The sequence below is a fragment of the Schistocerca piceifrons genome, chromosome X, assembly GCF_021461385.2.
Source record: "Schistocerca piceifrons isolate TAMUIC-IGC-003096 chromosome X, iqSchPice1.1, whole genome shotgun sequence".
In the NCBI taxonomy this organism is placed as follows: domain Eukaryota; kingdom Metazoa; phylum Arthropoda; class Insecta; order Orthoptera; family Acrididae; genus Schistocerca; species Schistocerca piceifrons.
In genome coordinates this window covers 119107217-119133713 of record NC_060149.1, presented here as the reverse complement: position 1 = coordinate 119133713, position 26497 = coordinate 119107217, and the positions used below count along the sequence as shown (strand labels likewise).

Genomic DNA, 26497 nt, shown 5'->3' with positions numbered 1-26497 from the left:
GCAGGACTCAAATTTGTACTTAGGTTTGGGTAGTATTGTTGTCAGAGAGCCTGTCACTCTCAATAACTAATGTGCTGTTCTGCAGTCTTTGGATAGATTTCAAGATCTTACCAACTTGTTTGCATCCTTTCCTTCTGACCTTGCACTATGTAGATTAAGCAATGTTATTGTGCAATAAGGAGAACTCACCCACTCCACCAAAAAATTAGAAACATAGCAATAGGGTGCAGTCAATGAGGTTGAATTTCAGACCTTTCAGTACTTAAAAAAATGTCATACCAAAAGCATCAAATTGTAATGAAACATAGAAATTTTTTTAAAAAAGAAATTGACTGAAAGGTGCAATGAATTACAAGTTATGCTACCTAAATCATCAACAGAAACAGAAATGCATTTAAAGATACTTGTGGCAAAAATGACAAAGTAAAAAATACATTGTGATCTATGTGATTGTTCTGCCTCCACCATACACAATCTCCTCCTCCCTCCCCCCCCCCCCCCTTTCCCCTGCACTTCTTTCTGGTAAAAGAGGAACAGTGGGAGGAAGGCCAGAGATGTAGCAGTAGTGAAGCAGCAGTAAAAAGGGCGAGAAACATTTTAAGTCTGTTTTCAGTACAGAATATCAGGCTTCCATAAAAGTGGTGTTAATACACTAATATCCATTTAGGACAAGAATGTGACAGGAAAAGATATCCAGTTCGCTTAAGAAAAGCCACTTTCAGTTACTGCTGTCTAAAATTTCACACCGAAAATCTTGATTACTTTTTTTTTTTTTTTTAAAGAAGTTCAGTGCTTTAAGCAACACCTAAGACATACTTTCTTTGGCTGCAGATGCTCAAAGTACCACCTGATGTGATAACAAGGAAGAATTCAGGCAGAACTAAAATTTTGTTCAGTCTGATCACATGTAAAACTATATCTCTATTAGTCTGAGTAAGTGCAGTCAAAATTGCTTTTGTCTTTATAAACATAAAAAAGACCTCAAGAATATGCAGCTCAGTCACGCAATAAAACAGATGACTGATTTTATGCAGTATACTTGAATCATACGATACCACATAATATCCACTTTTAAAGTGTATTCCTTTTACATAACTCCTTCCCTTTTTTTTAGTTGGTAAGTGTTTATTCTAGTTAATATTATAAAATCATGATACTAGGGATTTACAGTAAAACAATACTTTCTCTCTGCATGTAAAATGTTTTTCAACTTTGGTGGCAGAGCTGTGAAGTATAACTTGCCTAATTTTACTGGACCTACACAGGAGGCTTGTTTTTATTGTACTCAACAGCGTAATGACCAAATCATGAAATGTTGTCAGGAAAAATAAATAAAATCATCCAGGTAAGAATATTAGCTGTAAGTTTCGTAACTTCAGTAGAGGCATACAGCGCAAGCCATTAAGAGGTCATATATATTGAGAAACCATGATTTCATGCTTACCGATTGTGAACTGGAGGGAAAACACGACACAGTCGCATCCCATCTGTAAGCAAACAGACCCAAATGCTTTATATAGAGGCCCTTAAATATCATGCAAGGCAGAGTTCCAGAGATCCAGACAGGAGCATAGTTTCAGACTAAGAAGAGTTCCAGATCAAGCAGCTTCAGATGACCAGCAGTCTACAGCACATCCTATGTAAGCAAGCATTATCTTCAGTTAAGACTGTAGAATAAGAAGGGCTTGCAAAAGCTTTCCTGTATGTATGTCTGGACTAGTGTTATTTGTTTCCATCACACATTTGTCTACATGTACCCATGTCTGTCTGTCTGTCTGTCACTTTCAATGTGACAAGTACTTGAACCTAAGGGTTCAATTAAAGCAATAGAATCTGGCACTTCCATGTTTTCTGGTCTGTAGTACCGTAAGTTACTGTGTGTACCCGAATCTTAGCGAAGTTGTTGGCTGGGATGGCCATTTGTTCTACTAACTGACTGGAGAATCTCGTAAGCCTCATCTATGTTTTTATAAACCAATGTTTGTGCTCTTCTGCATGTTTGTAGCAAACACGTGAAGAAGCAATAAATATCAGACCAGTAAGCCAACCTAGAGTCTCATTTCCCTGTCACCACCAAATCCACCTCCTTAGACTAATATCCAAGTGTAGTGTCTCCAACCACAGAGACCTGAAAAACCTCAGCCTGACCCACTGTCATTTCACTCCTGTACACAGCTGCTTGTGTACCAAGAAACTGATAACCAAAAATCCAGTTTCACCTCTGATCTGAGCTTGAGCTAAGTATGTTGTGACCCATGTCGAGTTACATGCCAGGAGTAGGGTCCAGACTTTTCATTTCTGGCTGAGTACCTTTACTAAGAAGCAACGTGTGTTCAGAGTATGAAACATAGGATATTCCCTTAGGAGAACTAGCAAGCCCCATCTTAGGAAGAATCGGCTTGAGCTTTCAGGATAGATCAGATACAGCAAATGAGCAGAGTAGTTCTTTTTAGTGTACAGCAGGAGAGAAGCAAGAAAGAAGAAGAAGTCACCATCCTGCATTGCATAGCTACGAGACTGCAGCCCGCAACAGTAAACGAGAGGAGACATCTTCCCTAGCAGTTATGACAATCGAGATCAGGGCCACTGCCGACACTTGATCGGTGGCACGAGTGTGCTGACTGCACTGAATTCCAATGTTATACTTGCATCAGACAACTCCACAGTGCTGCCGCCTGATCGAAAAATGCAGTGAGTGAATCACAACATAGTATGGAAACAAGGTCTACAACTTTAAGAAAGGATGAAAAAGCATCTAACATGTATCTGGAAGGCACTGAAGTCGCCGCTGAGCAGCCTTCTCTGAGACATTTAAGTTATTTCCAAGACCTTTTGATGGAAATAAAGATGATTATGAGAAATTGTAGACAATTGTGACACAGCATTTGAACTAATGCCAAGCCATAGTCATAGCACGGTATTAAAATCTGTTAAAACAAGGATTGTGGGTGTCGCCCAAAGTAACCTACTTGTATGCAATTTGACAGTAACTTGAGCAGAGGCGAAGGGAATTTTATTGGAGTGCTATGTGTCAAAACAGACTTTGAATTGCCATGTGTGTTATTCTCTAGCAGGCAGAACAGGGCCAAAAGTATACCTGAATGGGTGAGTCGATTTGTCACATTGCAGGACCAATTTCAAGAAGCCGTCCAGGGAGTGATGACGGAATCAGGAAGTCTAGCTCTAATTGGAAAGCTGGTGCGAGCAGTGTTCATATAAGTAATTGAAAATGAGAGGATTAAAACAATGGTGAGAGCAAGAGGAGAGGATTTAACATTAACCCAAGCACTGGATCTAGCATTAACAGTAGAAGCCTCTTGTAAAGAAATATTCGGTGAATCCAGTCGCCCAAGAGATAACTGTTTTAGACTAAGAGAGTAGGCCATCATGCAAGGAACTGCACTATGGAGAGAGATGTCAGGAAAATAGACTCCATGCCAAGTTGTAGTGGAGCAGAAAAACAGACACCTGATTGCCCAGCACCACTGAGAAGGATAGAGGAAACACTATGCATCCATCATCACAGGGAAATTGGAAGCACATGACAAACACTGTGTCGTCGGAGCATTGAAGAATATTCCAACGAATGAATTAAACTTACAGGGATCACTAAATAATCAATAGAGACGAGTGAAGCTGCAATGTTAATGCTGAGAATAGATGGTGACGTGTGTGTGGAACACAAGTTTCATAGAGTGGAGGACAAGTTAGATGTCCTGTATGAAAGAATCTTAGGTAGAAACTGCTGCAAGTTTAAAATTAATCATAGATTATGCAACAAAGACAATATGGGTCCAGGCCAGACCGGTATGGTTACAGACGGAACAGGAGTCGAACTGCCAAATCTGTGGACTGGGAGAGACCCACAAAGAGAGGAGTAATGGACATGGACATGGAATGGACATTAAGCGGACGAGAAATATGGGTTGTGAGACCAAAAATATCAGTACAAATCCAGGTAAGACCAGACAGAGTTGAGAGAGAGGGAGACATTCAGAACGAGGAACAAAAACAAATAAGAAGTGATTTGGCACTGCGTCTAAGGGAAGCTAAGAACAAAGGTGAGCAGCAGACAGAAGGGAGAGAGATCCTGTGTGATGCTATATGAATAGGTCCATGAGAAGAATAGATTTTTACGGACTACAGTGCAGAACACAGATCTGACTGAAGGAATAGTGGGGAAGCAGCAGTTGCATTGGTGACCATGCAGAGAGGCATAGCACGAGTATTTTGAAAACCAAGGAGAAGAAAGTTATACTGGGATGTTCTGAGGTGAAGATAGACACAGTACTGGTCATAGGAGAAGGTGAGGAATGCCGCATGTGTTGTATAGTTTCAGTGAACCAAGAGACAAGGTCATGAATTAGCAGATTACAAGAAGTGGTTCAAGTGTATCACAAAGATTAGCAAGGCGACTGGCAAGCAGTGATTAATGAAGAGGAGAAATGAGCCATTCTGAAGCAACTTTATGATTTGCCAATAGGTGAGCACCAAGGAATCAGCTGCACGTATGACAGTATTAAAAGGTATAGATCGTTGAGACGTATGAAGAAAGACATAGAAGAGTACATTCAAAGTTGCGAGAATTATCAGAACAACAAGATTGCTCAGAATAAGGTGAAGGTGCTCTTAGTGCTGACTGAAATACCTAACCATGTATTTGCTCATTGTGATATCGACATAGTCGGACTGCTTCAGATAACAGAGAAAGGTAACAGGTACATCCTAATATTTTCAGGATGCCCTCACAAAATCCATTATACCAAAGCCTATTCCACAACGGGATGTTGACACAATGGCGCAAGTCTTAGTACAGAGAATAATTTACAATTATCGAGTACCATAAGTATTACTGAGCGACCGAAGAGCAAACTTCCTTAGTGACATCCTAAAGAGCGTTCGTCATTTACTGAAGATTGACAGATTAAATCTTGTGCATACTATCTGCAAATTAATAGAGCACTTGAAACACTGCATCAAATGCTAACAAAATGTCTACACCATTATGTGGGAATCAAACAGCAAAACTGGGATGAGTGGGTGCAGTTTGTCACTTTTGTATAAAATATCACACTGCATTCATTATCTGGGTTCACTCCATTCGAGTTATTTTCTGGGAGAATATGAAACATCCTGGCATCCTACTGTGGGATCCAGCTGAAGTACAACACAACTACAATGAATACATAACAGGACTAAAGGAAGGGATGCATCAGATGACAAGGAGTTTTAATAAGTAATTTACGAAGAATAAGGAATATTATGATCCCACTCAAAACCTCCAAGGAATTCAAGACAGGACACAAGGTATTATTAATTGACTAAAGTGTGAGAAGAGGGTGGTCAAGGACACTAACAATTCCATGGAGAGGACCTTTTCATGATGTAAAGACTCATGAACCAAATGTAGTACATCAATTAATGAATAACAGGTTCAAAACAGTACATGAAAACAGATTAAAGGAGTTTATTTAAATTTAGATGTGAGGTTGTGGTAAAATCGAGTTCATTTGGTCTGACATACAAAGGAGAAAAAGATCAGCTAAAGACTATTTTAGAACTGATTAGAGAGGGTCTTACACATGGGGATCAGTCTTCAGAGAGAGGTCGACTGCATGTCACTTTGGCTCTATTAGCTTAACACTGCAGCAGCAGCAGCAGCAGCAACAAAGGACGAGAGGACCAAAATGGAATATGTTAGTTAGAAGTTCAGACATCTCAGATGCAGCATCTAGTGCAGGAACTGGAAAAAAGAGAAGTATTATAACCATGTGCGTGCGAATTGTGATTCAGCTCCTCAGAAAGTCTTGCAAGAAGAGCATTCCCCCTAAGTGAAATTGTTCCTAGCTCCAGTATTTCATCACAGGATAGCAGATGAAGTATGGAGAAGATGTAATTGCTTATTTCATGTAGTTGTGTTACAGACATATTAATTACTTCTGTGGGAAAAATCTATATATGTATGTTTATACATTACAAGACAAGAGAAGTTTATACATTACAAGACAAGAGAAAACCATGTATTTCTGTACATACATGTACACACCTATGTAACTTGTATAAGAAAGAAGCGTACAATTAAACGTCCAAGATTTGAGAGCAAATCTTCCTCCAGTAGTGGAGATGTAATGACCAAATCATGAAGGGTTGCCAGGAAAAAGTAAAATAATCTAACAGGAGAATGGTCCAATAAGACATGTCGAAACCTACCCTGAAATTTTTTACACAGGAAGAAGACAACGAAAGAAATGCATTGCCAAAACTTTAGCTGCTAAGAGGCACTGCAAGCGTTTTGTAAAAAATGGTGAAGCTACACATTTTTTCCACACAAAGAACAGCTTATAACAGCAGTTTCTACAGCCCTGCCTGCCTAACACGCCTCGGTGAATCACTCACGCAGCGCCACATAGCAGAATTATCCAGAGTTCATAGAGACCGATTTTAAGAACCAAAAACCTGGTTTACTATGGAGCAAATGGAAGCAAACATGTGTGAATGATCATTTGCAGAAAATTCACTACCATTCCCTTGTATCTGGGTAGAATCATTTAAGAGGGAAAGGAAGAGAACACGAGGTAGCAAACATTGCTAATGAACACTGTTTTATTACTTTTTAGCTTTTGGAGCTAATATTTGGCATACAGGGTACAGCTCTATCTTATTAGAGCCACAACATGAAACTTTTCTTTTCATTGAGGATTATGTTGCATGGCGGGCGCACTGTTCTTGACAGAGTATGCAAAATGGCAGAGGGAAGGAAGAATTTAAATGTCTCAATTTGTATGGAAGCTTGACATGCGTGGAGATCATGCACTCACACGGAATTTCATCTCCATCTCTCCTTAGCACTGGTCCAAAATTTTGCTTGTATTTCAGCTACCATTTTTCCCAGGTGACACAGCTAGCATTTCCACTATGCGTGTAGGGTCTAAAGGTCATATTCTTTTTTTTTCCCCTAAAATAACAATGGTCTAGTGGCAAAATCGGCACTTCGCGATCCAAAGTGCACGGAATCATATCCCGTTCAGACCACACATTTTTCACTATGATTTTTAACCAAGCATTCATTTCTCACAGTTGTTGGAGTGACCACGAAAGGCATGTGGTTCGGATTCCACGATTAACTGCAGGTCTCCATTTTCCAATTAGGTAATGGGGGAAGTTTAGGGACACATAAGCAGCTGCAGTGGCACCCAGTTGAAAGACCTGCAAGAGGGCTACCAAGTACAACAGATAGAATTCTCTTCTGCTCGTGCTTGTTTGCTCCGGTGAAAACCTGGCTTAAACTATATAAACATTTTTTTTAATAACTTCATAATGACAGTTCACTTCTTGCACATGCAATTCTGATAAAAGTGACTAGCAGAGAAAATAAAATCATGGCAGTGTTTAATGTACTGGCATTATCGTATACGAATGTGTCATTGCATTCATTGACTGGACAACTGACACACTCTTTTTTTCACACCGAAATGATAAAGTGTGGGTGTGCATACAGTTCTTTCACAAAACCTGAGTGATCAGCATTATATACAGCAGTTGCGGGGATAACAGCAAGTTTCGTCCTTACGTCAGCTATGAATTTCTCTATAGCACTGTCTATCACCGGCAGCTGCTCTACACGTTTACGTGATGTAAACTTGGTAATTTTGCGACTTCCTATTCTGTATGATTTCTTGAACCTGCGTAGCCCAGTCGACAAAGCCTGGAAATTAGCAATGTTCATGTCAGACGCCACTTGGTGGGCCCAGTCGCATAGATCTCCATCGGTAACCGTGCATAGCCTCTCACGAGCAGTTCTAAACCTTTCAAACAGTTTTTCATACAGGTGGTTTTGGGTTTCCGTTTGGCACATATTTCTTACTTCATGTATTTCTTCTTCCATTTGTACAGTTCACGCTCTGATTTTACGAAATGAAAATGCCTTTGCACACTACATAACTTCAAGTGTTTTTTCCCCTCCTTCATTTAATCAATATTTCACTATCTTTTCTTTGTCATTGAAAGCTGTTGCAGTACGTGTTTTCCTTAGGCTTGGAAGGTATAATTGTCAGAACTGATACTGGCACAACTGACGTAGTTCTAACTACAATTCATGGAATTGTCACAGTTAAGCTTCTAAGTAGGTATGTTATGACACATGTTGAGTTATGTCAACATTACAGAGAGAACTAACTACCACCATACATGAGCATTGCGAAAGAGCAGTAACCGGGAAATTTCATTATGTAAGTAAATATTTTGATGGGTAAGAACAGTGTACTTTTGGACATATTTAAAATGGAAGCAGCCAATGTTCCTAGTCCCACTTTTGAAAACAAAGCACTTTTGTACCAATGTTCACTATACTAGACATCTCCAATGTTTCAAGTCAGGTTCAGGAGAGTGAATACAAGCTGCACCATTCAAGTTAATTATACAATAACTATGGTTTGTACCAATGGAAGCATATTTTCAGTAACAAGGAAATAACTAGACATAAATCTGTGGACCTCTAAAATAGGAGAGAAATTATCAACATTGTAAATGTACCTTATTGGAAGCAATGGTTAAAAATTATAATACTGTGTGGTTCTGACAAAAAACAGTGCAAAAATTACACAAATAATGAAATAAAAGGTTCATACATAAGCTCCAAGAAGGGACTGTATGAAATTGATTACTTTCTTCCACATGAACCTTTCTCATGACAACCATTAAAAAAAAAAAAAAAAAAAAAAAAAAAAAAAAAAAAAAAAAAAAAAAAAAAAAAAACATGATGTATTTATGAAACAATTCATGGCTGTTGTCTCCCATATACTAGATTTGCCAGACTTAGCACCTTGTTGTTCAATGAGAAGTTGGTTTAATTACAATTTGAATTCTAGCAAAATATATTGATACAATATAAAACTTGACAAAGGATGAATTCTTCAGAAGCTATGCCATTTTGCCACATCCTTGTATCAGAATTGTGTAAGAAATTATTAAAGAGCAAGTGCCTGTATTATGTTTCCAAACTTCAGTTTCATTTCTACAATTTCACTTGAGATCCACATGATCAAACTTGGTACAAGACATTTAGTATATCAACAGTTGCATACAAGGATTATGCATCTATCCATTCTGTCTTCACAGAATGGACATGAACTTTGTGAAAACAGAATTTTTACAAGCATAACATTAGTACAAAAAATTAATTAACAAGAAAAAATAAAATTGCTTAAATGATTATAAATATGGGGTAAAGAAATAAATATCTTTGAATTCATTATAGCATTGCTTCTAAAGACACAGAAATATAATTCTTCCTAAGACATTAGAGTTCCTTTCTTTAATGATAGTGTAAAGGAAATACTTGAAATCAGAGTGGTGAAAAATTCTTCCACTATTAATTTATTGAACAGTGTTCTCAGTCTGTTGTTCATTAAGTACTTTCCATTGAAGACATACTAAAATTTCTCCAACTGTTCACATTTCGTTGGCAAATAACATACAAAATACTATTACAGTGATTGACATAAAATCAGTATACAAACTTTGTAAAACAAATAACTAACAACAAATGTCAATATTTATTAAACGACAAACAGGTTTGTATTATGTAATTACAGATAATTACAAAACACAGAGGCAATGACCTCACGAGGATCACAAAAAGCATCTGTAATTACACAATGTGTTACACAAATTATGTACCATGAGACAGAAGTAGTTGTGACATTGGCATTTACAATTTTCTGTGTTCAATATCAACATACTGCATGTCTACAGGTGTTGCAGACTTACATGAAAACAAATTCAGTGAGCCTACTATCTGTGAAATGTCATTACTGCTGAGTCAAATTGTTTGAATTTTGGTCACCAAGTTTCTCAATTTCTTAACTATTTGAAAAAAACTAAAGAAAAAGACAAAATATTGACAATATACTCAAACTTTAGGAATTATGGATTCTTCTTCAAAATTCCCAACATTCCATCAACTTCTGTTAAACAAAAGAAATATGGACATCAATCTGTATACTTGAAAAGTACAAGCTCTGCATAAAAATAAAAGAAACCATAAAAATAAAAAAATTGCACTGTGGGTCTTGATTGTCATAAGTAACTCACAAAGTAATATAAGTCACATGCTTTTTCACTTATAGAACTTATAAAATGTGTAATAAGAAATATTTAGACTAGACAACAAAAAACAAAGTACACTTTGTCAATTTTCCACTTTGTAAAAGGCTCCTCCTTGAACCTTCTCACTTGTGCTCCAACCGTCTCCTTGCATCCTACCTCCCTCCCCCCCCCCCTCCCCCCTACCTCAGTTCCATTTCCCTCTGATATTACCCCTTGATCCTCTCTTCTCGATGGCTTCCCCCACCTCTCCCTCTCTCTCTCTCTCTCCACACACACACACACACACACACACACACACACACACACAAAATGCCAGTGCTGGAACCCAGAAGAACAGCATCATCAATTTAAATGACAACAAATATGAATCACATTCCATTTTTTTCTGAAAATACTCTCGTTCATTTTTTAACTTTCTTGCTGTGCTGATATTACAGAAGGTCTAACCATTATGTTATAAAGAAGCAGGAAAAGTACATCTTATTTTTGAGAAAGGTGGACCTGTCATTGTTATCAGCAGCAGAAAATGTAGCTACAGCAACCCCCTTCAAACATCTGATGTAAAATTATAGGACATTCAAGTCAGTCAGGAGTTTGTAACAAGATTTTGCCAAATAAAGAAAGGCACTAGCAAATTATGAATTTGCTTTGAAAAAATTCTACGAGAATGTCACTGAAATACATAGAAAGAACTTTTTCATTGTGCACCTGTGTGATTTTAATTGTTGAATGACATCAGCTTTCTGTCTGGGCCATCTAAGATGAAATGAAGCAACAGGCACTAGTTCTGGGCTCTACACTGTAGTCTCTTATCTGATCAATTACTTATCTCACATCAAAGAACTAAAAACTGAGAGCATGTCTCCCATTTATTTTTTTAGGGTTTTGAAATTCTTCTGTATAAGAAGGAAGATTAGCGTAGAAAGTCCCATCAACAATGATGTCCTTAGAGACTGGGCACATGCTTGGACTGCGGAACAATGAGGAAGGAAATAAGACATGTCCTCTTCATATGAATAAAGACTTTAGGAAAGGACAAAAAATGTAAATCTGGAGGCCCATCAGGAATTTGAACTGCCCTCCTCCTCAATCCAAGTCCAGTGGCTAAACCATTGTCCCTCCTCATTCAATCCAATAAAAGAGCGATCCTTACTTGCCACACTACAACTCTCACTTTTTTCAGTCTGCTGGAATGCACAAACACTTGCAAGAAACTTTAAATTCCTTTACTGCCCCATGCATCATTACTGGTGTAAATTCCAAAATGGACATAACTAAAAATATTGCAACATTAAATAACAATATGAAAACCATAACATTTAGTGAAAATACCTTGAGTCACTCTTCAAAATAAATAAATTATTTTCTCATGTATAGAGGGGGAGGGGGTGGGGAGGAGGTAGTAGCACAAGTTAAATTACTTACACTCAAAATCTCCATCAGAAACAAGTATAAAACACAATATCACTTGGCTACTATAGTTATAAATGAGCTATCACCAGTTCTAACAGGACTTTCAACTTTTATGGCATGCAGGAACCATCCTGCCAACTTTTACACTTCTATGCTTCCTTCACATAGAATGTTTCCATTTAACAGAATACAAGTTACTAAAAGGATGGATAACAAATAGAATACTGAGTTCAGTCCACTAACACACATTTAAAATTCAAATGAAATCTGGGAAAATCATCACAAAATTATTTCTTGAACACTTGGAATTTCACACCTTCCTCCTCTGTTAAGAATACAAGAAATAATGAAAGAAAACAATTATGCTTCACACATCACTGTGATTTGAACATGAAGATGATGATGATAGTTTGATGATGATGATGATGATGATGATTAAATGGATACATATTACAGTTATATCAAGATGCAGAAAAATATGGCCCTTTAATGTAGAAACTTTGTCCTGTTTGTGCATGATGTGATATGCAAAGATGTTAAAATCTGTTCACTGTCCATTAGCTACTGCATAAAAATGTGACATATTGTGCCAAGATTATAAATGTTATTCTAAAAGCATCACGGATGTCAAATAACAGCTTTTTAAAAATAAAAAGCTTAGTTATAAAACTGTCACTAAAAACAAAACAAAAACAAACATAATGCATTTTCACTTGAAAATATTTCTGGTACTTTAAAGACAGCCAAATTCAAGAGCAAAGACAATCTCCTCAGCTGTCAATCTATCTTCACTAATCTTTGGAAGTGCGTGCAGCACACAAGTCACTGGAAACACTATTAGCTAAGATATATGAAACTGTTCTTGCGTGATAGCTTCTAATGCACATCATAAGGCGATGTTTCAGATCTGTTGAACTATTTTTTTTTTTTTCTTAATTTTCTTTTTGAAGGCTCTCACAGGAAAACTGCTGAAAGCATAAAAATTGCAATTAGTGCTGTATTAAACTACCATTTCATTCTCATAGAGAAAGATCAGAACACAATGACATAATCATTAGACACCTACAGTAAATTTAAATACACAAGAGGTAAAACACATTTCTTATACTGCTGCAAAAGTTACAATACTCTTAATTTAATTGAACTCTGTAAAAATCAATATTTTATCTCAACCAGATGAAAAGTCTAGCAATGGCAGCAATGCTGTAAAATGTCGTATTTTTGAGAAAAATGAAATAATATGTATACCCTTTTATTGCTTGACTTGCTGCACAAGTCGGTGGCTATGTGGTAAAATGTCATAGGATTTTTATCTGTCACTTATCACTTCTTTCTCCACTGGCAATTTTTGTTAATGCGAAAAATGCTGAGTTGTACACTAGTTTAGAAACCATGTTAAACTTAGGTCCTCCTGTAACTGGTTGGTTAAGTCAATTCAGAGGTCAGGGGAAGCAATGACCCAACAGCTCTAATAGGTCCATGCTTAGTAAAGCACTGTGGTGTGCAAACCAACCTTCAGGTTTATGTCAGCTTTACTTTTCTTTTCTTTTTTATCCTGATCGATACTCCTCTCCAGAAATACAGGACAGGTGGAAATACTGATGCCCTGTGGTCCCGTGTGTGTGTGTGTGTGTGTGTGTGTGTGTGTGTGTGTGAGGGGGGGGGGGGGGGGGGACACGTACGTGCACTATACTCCAAGTATTTCGAAACATACTGTCATTATGTCTGGCACACAATTCTCTTGGGTGGGGTAGCAAATAACGAAGGTAACAGAAAGGACAGACAAAATTGTTTATATGAAAATACGCTGACATGCAGCCTGGCATTGCTTTCAGAAAACAATAAACAAAGTTTGCATGTTAGTTATAACCAACCCAACACAACAGGGTATTTCAAAGAGGTAACTTTCTCACTTCAAATTAGCTTTTCACTCACTGAAGACAACTGTCACCTCTCTTCTCCTATACAGGTGAACCAAAATTCATGCACTTAGATGAAACATCACAGTACCTTACATACAAACAGTACAAATACACCTATAAGAAAATTTCATCCTGCACACATTTTCAGTAGGAAATGGAGGCCAAAGAATGGCAGTTTGGCAACACTACACTTACACATATGACAACTCTCTTCATTCAATACTGTGTAGCTGTGCTGCTCAGTTGGTACAGTGAACAAAGTTTTGCATTAGAGGACTCAAGGTTTGGATTTTGGGACTATGTCCAATTTTTATAAATTTTTTGTTTTCTAATTTTGATCTGCCCAATAATGCTGTAATATACATTGTTTCTCAAGTGATATATATCCTACAACTAGTTTTTCTAACAGCAAACACAACAATTGTTGCTCAGAAATTTTCATGAGGGATAATAGTCATTCTGAAATAAATTACTAGTCATAAGACAGTAATAACTACAAAATGTATCAATGTGGAGAAGTTAAACATACATACTACATTCTGTAAGAACAGCCTGTTGTAATACTTTAAATACGCTATCAGCGATAGCACATCTCTCGCAAAATGTATTTAGTCTTCAGAGTAGAGGCTCAAAGCGACATTCTTGTGATTCACTCGATCATGCTTCTCAGAACTCTTCACAACACAGTTGCATCCACAGTTACAAGATCAACATGGAAGTGTGCTACCACTTCCTGGGAGTGGCCCCTCATGAATACTGCTACATATTTCTTCTGAAGTGTGCAGGTGCACCACTGTATTTGAAATACAAGCTCTACTGCTTTGAGCAAATTGTTTGTGAGAAATGCATGATATCTTCACTCAGTGCTCAGGAAACATGTAGGGATATAAGATGCTGTCTCCCAATATTCAGGCCCATATGTTGATGCTAAAACAGACCTATTATTGATGGCTGCTGGTGTCATGGGGATTGTAGGGTTTGATCATACAGAAGATACCATGTTGTGTAAATGCAGATTCATCACACCATATTACAATTGGTATGAAGTTACTGTTACCTTCCTGTAGTTGTTAGAGCTATTCACAAAACTGTGAACTTCAGGATACCGGTTTTGCATTAAGAAAAAATGATGGGGCAGGGGGGGAGGGGGAGGGGGGAACCCTGCAACACAACAACAACCATGTACTCTAAAACATGCAGTTGCCTTGCTGCTTCATACATACACTACTGGTCATTAAAATTGCTACACCAAGAAGAAATGCAGATGATAAACGGGTATTCATTGGACAAATATATTATACTAGAACTGACATGTGATTACATTTTCACGCAATTTGGGTGCATAGATCCTGAGAAATCAGTACCCAGAACAACCACCTCTGGCCATAATAACGGCCTTGATATGCCTGGGCATTGAGTCAAACAGAGCTTGGATGGCGTGTACAGGTACAGCTGCCTATGCAGCTGCAACACGATACCACAGTTCATCGAGAGTAGTAACTGGCGTATTGTGACAAGCCAGCTGCTCGGCCACCATTGATCAGATGTTTTCAATTGGCGAGAGATCTGGAGAATGTGCTGGCCAGGGCAGCAGTCGAACATTTTCTGCATCCAGAAAGGCCTGTACAGGACCTGCAACATGCAGTCGTGCATTATCCTGTTGAAATGTAGGGTTTTGCAGGGATCGAATGAAGGGTAGAGCCACGGGTCGTAACATATCTGAAATGTAATGTCCACTGTTCAAAGTGCCGTCAATGCGAACAAGAGGTGACCAAGACGTGTAACCAATGGCACCCCATACCATCACGCCGGTGATATGCCAGTATGATGATGACGAAATACACGCTTCCAAAGTGCGTTCACCACGATGTCGCCAAACACGGATGCGACCATCATGATGCTGTAAACAGAACCTGGATTCATCCGAAAAAACGACATTTTGCCATTCGTGCAACCAGGTTCATCGTTGAGTATACCATCGCAGGCGCTCCTGTCTGTGATGCAGCGTCAAGGGTAACTGCAGCCATGGTCTCCGAGCTGATAGTCCATGCTGCTGCAAACATCGTCGAACTGTTCGTGCAGATGGCTGTTGTCTCGCAAACGTCCCATCTGCTGACTCAGGGATTGAGACGTGGCTGCACGATCCGATACAGGCATGCGGATAAGATGCCTGTCATCTCGACTGCTAGTGATACGAGGCAGTTTGGATCCATCACAGCATTTTGTATTACTCTCCTGAACCCACTGATCCTATATTCTGCTAACAGTCACTGGATCTTGACCAACGCGAGCAGCGATGTCGCGATATGATAAACCGCAATTGCGATAGGCTACAATCCAATCTTCAACAAAGTCAGAAAAGTGATGGTATGCATTTCTCCTCCTTACGCAAGGCATCACTGTGGTGTCACCGCCAGACACCACACTTGCTAGGTGGTAGCCTTTAAATCGGCCGCGGTCCATTAGTATACGCCGGACCCGCGTGTCGCAACTGTCAGTAATTGCAGACCGAGCACCGCCACACGGCAGGTCTAGAGACACGTACTGGCACTCGCCCCAGTTGTACAGTGGACTTTGCTAGCGATGCTACACTGACGAAGACTCTCTCATTTGCCGAGAAGATAGTTAGCATAGCCTTCAGCTAAGTCAATTGCTACGACCTAGCAAGGCGCCATCACCAAGTTATATTGAGATGATAATACTGTATCAACAAGACCAATGTTCACCAATTGTGGATTAAAGTTAAGTATTCCAGCAGCTACGTACTTTTCTTTATAGCATTCATTACATATCCTGTTTCAGACCTCACGCCAGCCTGCGTGAGTTTAAGCGCGTGCCTTTCGGCTTCCTCTCATTGTGTCTAGGCGGTCTTGTCTAGACACAACAATCACAACAACGTTTCACCAGGCAACGCCGGTCAACTGCTGTTAGTGTATGAGAAATCAGTTGGAAACTTTCCTCATGTCAGGACGTTGTAGGTGTCGCCACAAGTGCCAACCTTGTGTGAATGCTCTGAAAAGCTAATCATTTGCATATCACAGCATCTTCTTCTTGTCGGTTAAATTTTGCGTCTGTAGCATGTCATCTTCGTGGTGCAGCAATTTTAATGGCCAGTAGTGTAGTTTGTTGAGGCTTTCGGTGTATAGCTTCTGTAACAGATTCTTCATCAGACAGACATAGACAACCTCTATTTAACGATGATGGAAGGAGTGAACCTGTCTCTCAACAGCGAATCTACTGACAATGAAACAAATTTTTGGCTGGATGACACTGATCAGGATACTTAGCAGCATTTTCACAGGCAATAACCCCAGCCTTGTTATCAGATGCGCCGGGGGTCAAAAGAATGTTGATGGATTTGACATCTATGCATGCTATACTATCACCCATGTTGTTTTACAAAAAATGGCTGATGTTCTCAGCCGTGTCAACAAGTGGTCAGCTGCATGTGTGAGTCACAGCTTGTGGAAACACTGCTTTTGTTCAACATTATTAAACCCATCAATGTCATTCATGAAAGGGTTGATTCTAATTGTTTATTTACACTGGGAAAACAGCACAAGATTTTTCCAAGTATCCACTGATGTAGCCAATAATAATAATAATAATAATAATAATAGAATGGAAGAAATAATTTTCACTTGTTGATGATATGATTATTATGAACTGAGTTTCATCATTTCCTGTGAAGCAGGTTGCTAGACCCAATAGAGATGTTATGAAACAAAGAAATTTAATAGACATGAAAGTGGTGAGCATGACAGTTGGTACTACTACTTTGCGAGAATGGGTATGACTGAAGCAAAAGAAAGCACTGCTGAAAATGGACCAGAAAGTATAGGGGAGTGTAGTGCACGTAAGAAAACAGAGTAAACATTTAGAGGCAAAACATGTCTTTAAAAGTGGAATAATAAAAATGATTGTACATCATTCGTCTCTGTCACAGACCTGAGCTGCCACAAGCTGCCCAATTCTCATTCCATACATGCATCTCTTCAGCCTTTGATAGGAGGGTTCTCAACATTGCTGCTTTGCCTATGTGAGAATAACAAACTGCCAGTAATGGCAGTTAGTAGTGTCATCCTTAAAGATGGTGGCACAGAAAGCTCAAGCCTTTCATTCAAACTCATGCAATCTGAATGCCAATGGTATTTTACTTATTTTTCTGGCTGAAGTCCAGTAGCACTTTAAAAAAAAAGTTGCCTGGAAGAGGACCAAAGGAATTCTAAACATGTTAAAAACAGGAGTGACAAAGAAAACTTCACTGAAATCAGTTGTGAAAACCATGAAAACTTACCGATGAAGGCTTGGTTTCTTGGCATTTACTCAATAGCTTTGCTCATGAAATCAATAAACCTCTTCCCATATTGCTCTGGATCACATGTTGATATGCCATCAACATTTGCTCCATATTTCACAGTTTTTGCAGCCTTAGCTGCCTGTTTCCTGACACCATAATGTGTTAACACATCAATCAGAGCCAGGAAATAAATTTCTTTAATGGGAGCACCTATGAAGTAGAAATAAAGTTGCACATCATGAGCTCAATTAAAATGTAGGGTTTCACAAGCAGAGAAGTCTTAAACCCATATACAAATGACAAGAGAACTATTAAAAAGAGTACATACAAGGTAGGGAGGAACAGTTACCTTCTGAACTTGGTATGGCATATATATCCAACTCTGGTACAATTCCACCTTCATACTGAATACTTGACTCTCGCATAAGTGCCGCATGAGGCGAATCAGGCGGAGATGATAAAGGTCCCCATGCTCTGTCTCCAGCACCTTTCTCCACCGCTGATCCACTTTCTGAATCTTCATCCTCTTCCATGCCATTATTTTCTTCTTCTTCCTGATCTGTTCGTTCTCGATTTTCTTGTTCAGCCCTTGCACAGTCATGGATCCCAAGGAGTAACGAATAGTCCATCAGATGCAGTTTTGTGAGAAACTGGAATCAGTAATAGGTATTTTACTTTCAAGTTAACAACATATCATCACAGCCAATAATTGTTTTTTACGAACTTTTGCACGATCACTCCATATCACTAATTTCATACACTTAAAATGTAAGAGAAATGCTGAAACATTCATTTGCATAAGTAAAGCCTAAGAAAACTTTCTCACATTCGTAACTCCCAATTTTTCAATGACAATGAAGAACGTTTTTACTTGTTTGTTTTTATATGACTTTTTTGTTTGAAAGGCACGATAATATTTGTCAAAGAGTCACTCTTCTTTTATTTAAACTGGTAAATTGTAAAACAATATGTTAAAGGATCTGGAGACAAATTCATATGTACTAAGACTTTAATTAGTCATTCTTGTACAAATTTACAACAACAGTTGTCGCTTTTTCTAAATACATCATAATATTTAGAGTATATGTTAATATTTTATGTTTATATGTTATGTGGTAGAACAATATATCACTGTAACTATTATGAGTGAATGCATGGTATCGCCAGCTGTAAAATGTAGCTTTCTACATAAGGTAGACCTCAACTGTTGTGTTTATGTATGTATATGAAGTGACTTGCTTTTGTTATCATATGCTGATGTATCATCCGGAAGAGCTACATTTTTAATTATTTTAGATTCAAAAATGCAATAAAGAATTCCTTTCTCCTTCTTCTAAGTTTCACCCCACTCTGCAGACGCATTTGCTGCTTTGGCACACAGTTTGTACTGGCCTTGTATGTTACAATTTCAACTTCCTAATACACCTGTTAATGTATAAAGGGCAGTCAAATGAAAACAATACAGATGGGAAAAATATGAGTAAACTTTTTATTATTATTTCAAAAGTAAACACCATAACAGTTAACATATTTATCCCACTGTGAGACAAGAAGGTCACTGTCTTCATGGATAAATGTTTGCTATCCCGGAGAGTGCCCTTCATCTGAGGCAAACTGACAGTGTTTAATGTCTTTCTTCAGGAAAGTCAAGTGCCCATCAAGTGACAGTTGATGTCTACCACTGACAGTGAGTACAGTGACTTACAACATGGTGTTAGTTTCGACAATGACTATTAAATTGTGTGTGATCACTCTTGGAACTGTTATGTCTGTTGTTTAACAATCTGATAATATGGCAATACTTTGGCACCTGTAAATACAAAATTTTTAGGCTGTCATTTGTAAAAATATTTTTTATATGTCAGTAAGCCAAATATGAACTTGCTGTATCTTTGTTCTGTTTTTAGTAGGCTGCAGCTGAAAGTAGCATGGAAGGCCAAAACTGTCCAACTGTGAAAGTTTTAATAAAGTGAATATGCAACAGCCGAGGAGGAAACATTAAAGGTGCCTTTCAACAAATATAAGGCTGTGGTCCTCCACATGAAGAGTATGATTTTTATTTAGTAATAATCCTCATGAATAGAATTAGGACAAGTTTCTCACCATGAAACTCTCATGGCTAATTTCAGTTAGTCAAATTGAATTTTTTTGAGAAAAAAGGTATTAGTAAAGCAACTGATTACAAACAATTCTGAATGAAAAAGGAAGCTGTGAGACATGTATTTACATACCATGAAGATATCAAAGACTTAAGTAGGTCAGGAATATATGGCTGTTATAATATTTTGTTACAAATATAATCTTCAGGTATATGATTGACTTGGAGATACGAATGTATATGTTCATATCTGCAATCAATATAATTAACACACCACCTTTGTAGAGGTTAACTAACTTTTCAGGTCACTAAAATTTTAGTGTTTTTCTCATCAAAAAGGTAATCAATATCTACAAAGCAAATCTCAATGTTGGCTTAATGATTATTCATCTGGCATATTGACCTATAGGTGTATTACTTTTGGGATTCTGGAAAACACACACTGAATATAGAAAAGGCGAAAACCTAAAGAAGTACTCTACAGCAGAGTGCATTGGTCCCTTACTCAGCTTCCATTTATCATAAATCTCTTGCCCAGCACAAAGTCCCAAGCAACTGGAAAAATGCAGGTGACAATTATATATAATGAGTATAAAATAAAACACCCACAACATTGCAGACCAATAACTGTTACAACTGTTTGCTGCAGAATTCTTGAACGTATTCTAAGTCTGAATACAATAAATTTCCTTTACATAGAAAAGCTTCTGCCCACAAGCAGCAAAGATTTAGGAAGCATCGTTTGTGTGAAAGTCAGCTTGCACAATGCAGACTGTTAATGACAGTCCAAGCATACAGATTACGTTCTCAGATATGCAAGTGGCTCAAAGACTTCTTAGGTAATAGAACCCAGTATGTTGCTCTAAATGTAGAAGAATGTAAGTTAATGCAGATGAGTAGGAAAAACCAACCAACAATGCACAAATATAGCATTAGCAGTGTGCTGCTCGACACGGTCAAATCGATTAAATATATGGGCATAACATTGCAAGGTAGTCTGAAATGGAATGAGCACATAACGACTGCAGTAGGGATGGTGAATGGCCAACTTTGGTTTATTTTGTAGAGCCACTACCATCTGTCTGCATCCATAGCCACGTGGTCAATGTAACAGACCCTTATGCGGGGGAGCTGGGTTTGATTTGTGGTACTATCACGGATTTTTCCATGGAGGGAGGACTGGACTGGGGAGCATTCAGCCTTGTGATGCCAATTACACGATTAAGAGCTAGCAGTTTCAAGGTCAAAACACTGACAATGGCAGGGACTGCGATGTGCTGACCTCACGCCCCTCCGTACCGCATCTGATGATGAATGACTGAGGATGACATGGTGTTCAGTTGACTATCGCGCAGTCTTCAGAGCCTGATCATGTAGTTTCCTTTCGTTTGCCACTACTATTTTATGGACAAATTTGTGGGAATGTGGTGGTGAAATACCGCAGCAACCACTGGCTGCCAGTGAATGCAGGGTGTTGGCATGCCCATTACAGTAACAGAGTTGTTGATTTATTGTGAGACAGGTCACGCATCTCTTGATAAAACTTGCAAGTGGAGGATTGAGGCACGGTTATTGTAGTACAAGCAAAGGGGTTTCTCCACTGACGGGTTTTAGTGGTACGGATGAAAAAGTGACTAGGAGCAGCACACTGGTATAACAGGGTGTCCTGGTATCCTGTGTAAACAGTTTTCATTTTAGAAGCAGATATTTTTGTAGTACTACCAAGATGTCGCGGGTGCACCAGATAAGGGACAACACAGGCAGCGTGGAACAGCTAGCCACAGTCACAAGCCCGGACCTCCGTCATTGCCACTGCCTGGTGTTAGTATAGTGCAGATGAGTGAGTAAAAATGACGTATTTCATTTGACAGCTGAGTCTCTCTGGACCACAATGTGCCTGCAGCCCCACCTCAAGCCTCCATTGTATGCCATCCTGCACCATAGCGACTCCTCCACCCCCAGGGTCTGTTACATCTGGAAGAATTTTAGGGAAGGGTAACTGATATAAAAGAATCCACGTACAAAACACTAATGCGACACCTTCTCACGTACTGCTTGAGTGCCTCGGATTCCCACCACGTTGGATTAAAGGAAGATGTCGAAGCCATTCGGTATGTTCAATCAACATGCAAGTATCATGGAGATGCTTCATGAACTCAAATAGGAATCCCTAAAGGGAAGATGACATACTGTTTGCAAAACACTACTGAGAAAATTTAGAGAATTGGCATTGGAAGCTGACTCCAGAACATTTCTACTGCTGTCAATGTACATTTTGCGTAAGGAAAACGAAGTTAAGATAAGATAAGAAAAAATATGGGTCATACTGAGGCATATAGATAGCTATTTTTCCCTCACTCTATTTGCGAGTGGAACAAAAAGGCATTGACTAGTAGTGGTAGAAGGTACCCTCTGTCATGGTGGACTGGAAAGTACAAGGTCTGTTCAAAGAATTCCGGAACTTGGTCCACAAAATTTTTCTATGCTTACTTTTTACTCTTTTAGGGTGTATATGAGGACAAGGAAAAAAAATTTCCCTATTTTTCCTGGAATTCCTGGTTAAAAATAAAAAAATACACTTTCTCTCAGATGAAAACACACTTTTTCCGTGTTAAGTGACAGCATAAATTCCCTTATCAATCCTTTGAATGGTTATGCTTTTATACACGGGCGTAAAATTTCCCAGCTCTTTAGAAAACGAAACTCAGGGAAAAGAGACACGTTTTGGAAATATCTTTGACATGCAGCAACATGTAAGCTGCATATTTTTGTATCACGAAAATATACATTGGAATTCCACCAAACACCACATGTTACTTTCCGAATCATTGAAATCGAGATTGCGATGCACTTTTGTAAGTCAGTCATAGCTCATGTCACGTGATCTCGCCAACCGATATTCAGAGTATAGGACACATTATGTAGTCAGCCAACAGCACCATCACTGAAATAGAATGAACACACAAATAGGGAATGTTAATACTTTAAATTAATATACATAGTATTGCTACACGAAAAGCAGAAGCTTTCACATATATTATTGGTCTCTAAGGTTAATAAGCTGCAAGAGAAGCTAAGCTTTCGCATGTAATGTTGACCTTTTTGCACATGCTACATTTTAAGATATACCACACAAATGTGCCAGAAAAATTTTTAATAATGACATAAATGACTGATCTTCATGGTTCAAAATTCTTCTAAATGGCTCATCATCAAAGAGTTGATTTTTAAATGAGAGTCAAAATGCTCTGTGATTTAATAAATTCATGGTACAGTCTTAGACATAAAAACTGATCACTTGCCGGCCGCCACAGAGACTAAGTCCGAGTCGTTCACTTAAGGTGGCCAATAAAACTGACCGCCCCTGACAACTCTAAGTCCAGCCATCTGCACAATCTGGCAACACTGTAAGATGCGGAAGTGTTAGGAGGAAGTGTTGTCTACTTCCGAGTTGGCATGGATGGAGTGAGCCCATGGTCTCGCGGTAATCGTCGTGCATTCTAAACTTAGAGTCGCATGTTCGCGTCCAACTGTGGTTTTTTTTTTCCCCCACATTTCGGTCTAAAGTTATGAGTCTGGTTGAACATCGAAGACAATTCGCTTAACATTCTACCCACTCGCAATAACAAGTATTCCAGAAACAATTCCGCAGAACAGCTCGTGGCTGTGTCGCGATCAGAACAGCTTATGCTCGAGCGTTTCCTCGCGCTGCAGCGGCTACCGGCCACCGGACAGACGCCACCCGCCGCCTGAAATCCGGCGCCGCCCATGTGAAGGCGGCGCCACGCTGTCAGTGTATGTATCAATGCCATTTTCGAATTTGAAGTTCTAGTTATCATCTTGCAGTTAATTCGAAACAACAAAAATCAACGGAGTGCCTATTATTCAACGTCATCAGGTCGCTCATTGAGCATTCCTATGCAGTACTGTTACTGGTGACGTGTTATGATGCCATTATCGTTAACTTCCTAAGAAGAAACGAAAGGCTGGGCCCCACCAAAAGATGTAGACTAGAGTAAAGAGTAGTGTGAACATAATATTTTACATCTGATAGCCCCAAAAGTGAGTTTTGGGCTACGAATTCTGCCCCAAGGGGTGTGTGCAACAAAGCTGGAATTTGTTGTCAACAACTGTGACACCTTTCAGTCACAGTGTAAGAAAATTGAACAACAAAACTACATCACCTATGCTACTGCATGATAACTCACTCTGTTGATTTGAGAAACAAAACTATCCAGGAGATTGATAGGAAAGTCGTCTCTCAGGCACTTGAATTGATGGGGAAGTCCTCTCCCAAGCACTTGTCCCTCTCGTCATATATTCGTAAAATTTTACCTTTCCCGCTCTTGATCGATCAACCGTTAAGGGCAATTCATTTCTAGACGAAAAAACTCTTAAAACTACACTGGTTTAATGACATCGTTGGAACCAGTGGGTTTCTACAGGCATAGAATTTGCAAACAACTTTAGCATAGTCAGATTGTTGTAGATATCGTGAAAGAAAATTCAGCTGCTGATTAATTTCTCTTTGATGATTAATGTTGCGATTAGTAAACTAATGGAAAATGCAATTAAAATATTCACTGTACTAATACAAATTAAATTCAGCTTACTACAGAAACATCACGATGGCAATCTATCTTAATAAAGCATTTTGTGTCTGTAAGACAATTGAGCCTATTTTAACACGAATTAGTAGAATATTACCGACTTTTGACTTTGAAAAGATCTGTATTTACTTAATTTCCTGTATCATTCGCAAGTATTATGAAAATGTGGCATTTCATAGATAAAATTATGTATTCACAACAACCAAAAATATTTCAGCAGAAAACAAAAGTGGCATTATGAAACTGGCAGTACCGTAAGGTTTTCGCTCTGACACTAAGGGCTACTGAAAGTACCAAGACGTATTTTGCTCGAGCGCTGTCTTACGATTCCCTTATTGGGTTTGTATCTGCCTGCTTGTAGCTCTACGACAAAACGAATAAAAAATCCGCCTTTCAGCGAGTCTTGAAAGGCGAACAAAAGCAGCTTGCACCTGGTAGCCAAGCATGTTACTTGAGAAATGGTATTTTCCTAAAGTGGGAAGACATCCTTTTGTGGTTGAATTGTTGGCAAATATCAGTCAGACGTGTGCTGTTGCTCTAAGCGTTTCGGTGTGTTGAATTTGTAGCAATGATTTTTCTACAGGTTTTTTCTGTCCCAAATAGAGAGTTGAAGTCTCCCTTTGGTATTTTCACGTCATCTTGGTGAATTTTGCTCATAGTATTTTCGAGTGTGTTCATAAGTCGATTGTTGATGGGTGTGATTTCTTTGACAGAACTGATGATGGATCTGTGTTCGAGAAATGCCATGCCGAAGATTGGTACGCCTTTCGCTACCTTTTGTTGCATTTTGCTCTTGAAGATGCAATGGTTTCTGTATTGCAAGGTTTCATTGTCAGTTAGTCCTGGTTCTTGAAGAGCAATGATGAGAATTTTTTGTCGGTCGATTTACTATGCGAAATTATTTAGTTTTTGTATTTGCATCAATGTGTCGATGTTTTGTTACAAAAAAAAAGTTCTTATGTGTGTGAAATCTTATGGGACTTAACTGCTAAGGTCATCAGTCCCTAAGCTTTCACACTACACTACTTAACCTAAATTATCCTAAGGACACACACACACACACACACACACACACACACACACACACACACACACACATATATGCCCGAGGGAGGACTCGAACCTTCGCCAGGACCAGCCGAACAGTCCATGACTGCTGCGCCTCAGACCGCTCGGCTAATCTCGCGCGAGGTGTAGCTTTCAAATGCATATTTTCTGCTTGTAGGGAAATTTACAAGAGATCTTCAATATTCTCTGCCGTGATAACCTGGCCTCCCCAGAATCCGAAATTCCAACTGCCGCCTGTCGACAGTTTGCACAGTTCATGTTTGCTTGTGTTTCATTGGTTTGGCCTGGGTGATACCAGGACCAGACTGGACCAGAGGGTGTTGAAGCTTTTGGAAGCAAATATTTTCAGCCGAGTTCAAGGAGCTAACAGACGGTGACCAGAGTAGCAGTGGTTTTCACTCAGACGTGCGTGGAATTTGAGTTCAATGGATTGAGTAGTCGTTGAGGATTGTGTTAGTATTTGGTTCACCCCAAGTATTTGATTTCCTCAGTACCATTCCTAGGGGGGAGGGTTTCCCCTATTGGCCCCACGGGATTTTAATTATTATTATTATTATTATTATTATTGTCATTATGTCGTCAGCAAATCCGATATGGTGCATCTTCCCACCACTGAAATAGATGTGCATAGTTCGATTCGGTATTTCCATCACATAAATATGGCTTACAATTACGTTACATTGCTGCTAGTAGACATATTTCTCACTTTTTCTTAGGCAGTTGCTACCTGTTACTCCATCATAGGAATTTACGTGCGCAGCATTGTTGCAATACAGGTGTTTGATTTATCCGATTTCTGTAATTTCATTTCGATACCAGATCGTTCTAATCGGAGTAGGCCAGTCAGGCTTAATGTGGATATCCGAATACGGCTCTCATCATTTGATAGACTGGGTAAACCACATTCTTAATCGGACGGTTGAATCTAGATCACTTATTTATGACAGGGCCTGAATTCTTAAACACCGTGGAAAGAATA

At 38.9% G+C, this 26497-nt stretch overlaps 1 protein-coding gene across 3 annotated transcripts in view; it reads right to left on the bottom strand.

The window, feature by feature from the left end:
- Positions 1 to 9535: 9535 nt before the first annotated feature.
- Positions 9536 to 26497, bottom strand: part of LOC124721920 (phosphatidylinositol 5-phosphate 4-kinase type-2 alpha) — a 106280-nt gene continuing 89318 nt past the window's right edge. For 2 of the 3 annotated variants that reach the window (XM_047247072.1, XM_047247074.1), the window contains 3 exons: positions 18092 to 18392; positions 17740 to 17952; positions 9536 to 12488 (listed from right to left, as the gene is read on the bottom strand). In XM_047247072.1, the coding sequence (XP_047103028.1) occupies positions 17765 to 17952; positions 18092 to 18392 (489 nt within the window). In that variant the 3' untranslated portion in view covers positions 9536 to 12488; positions 17740 to 17764. The remainder of the gene's footprint in view (positions 12489 to 17739; positions 17953 to 18091; positions 18393 to 26497) is intronic. The other variant, XM_047247073.1, reaches the window with a different exon arrangement.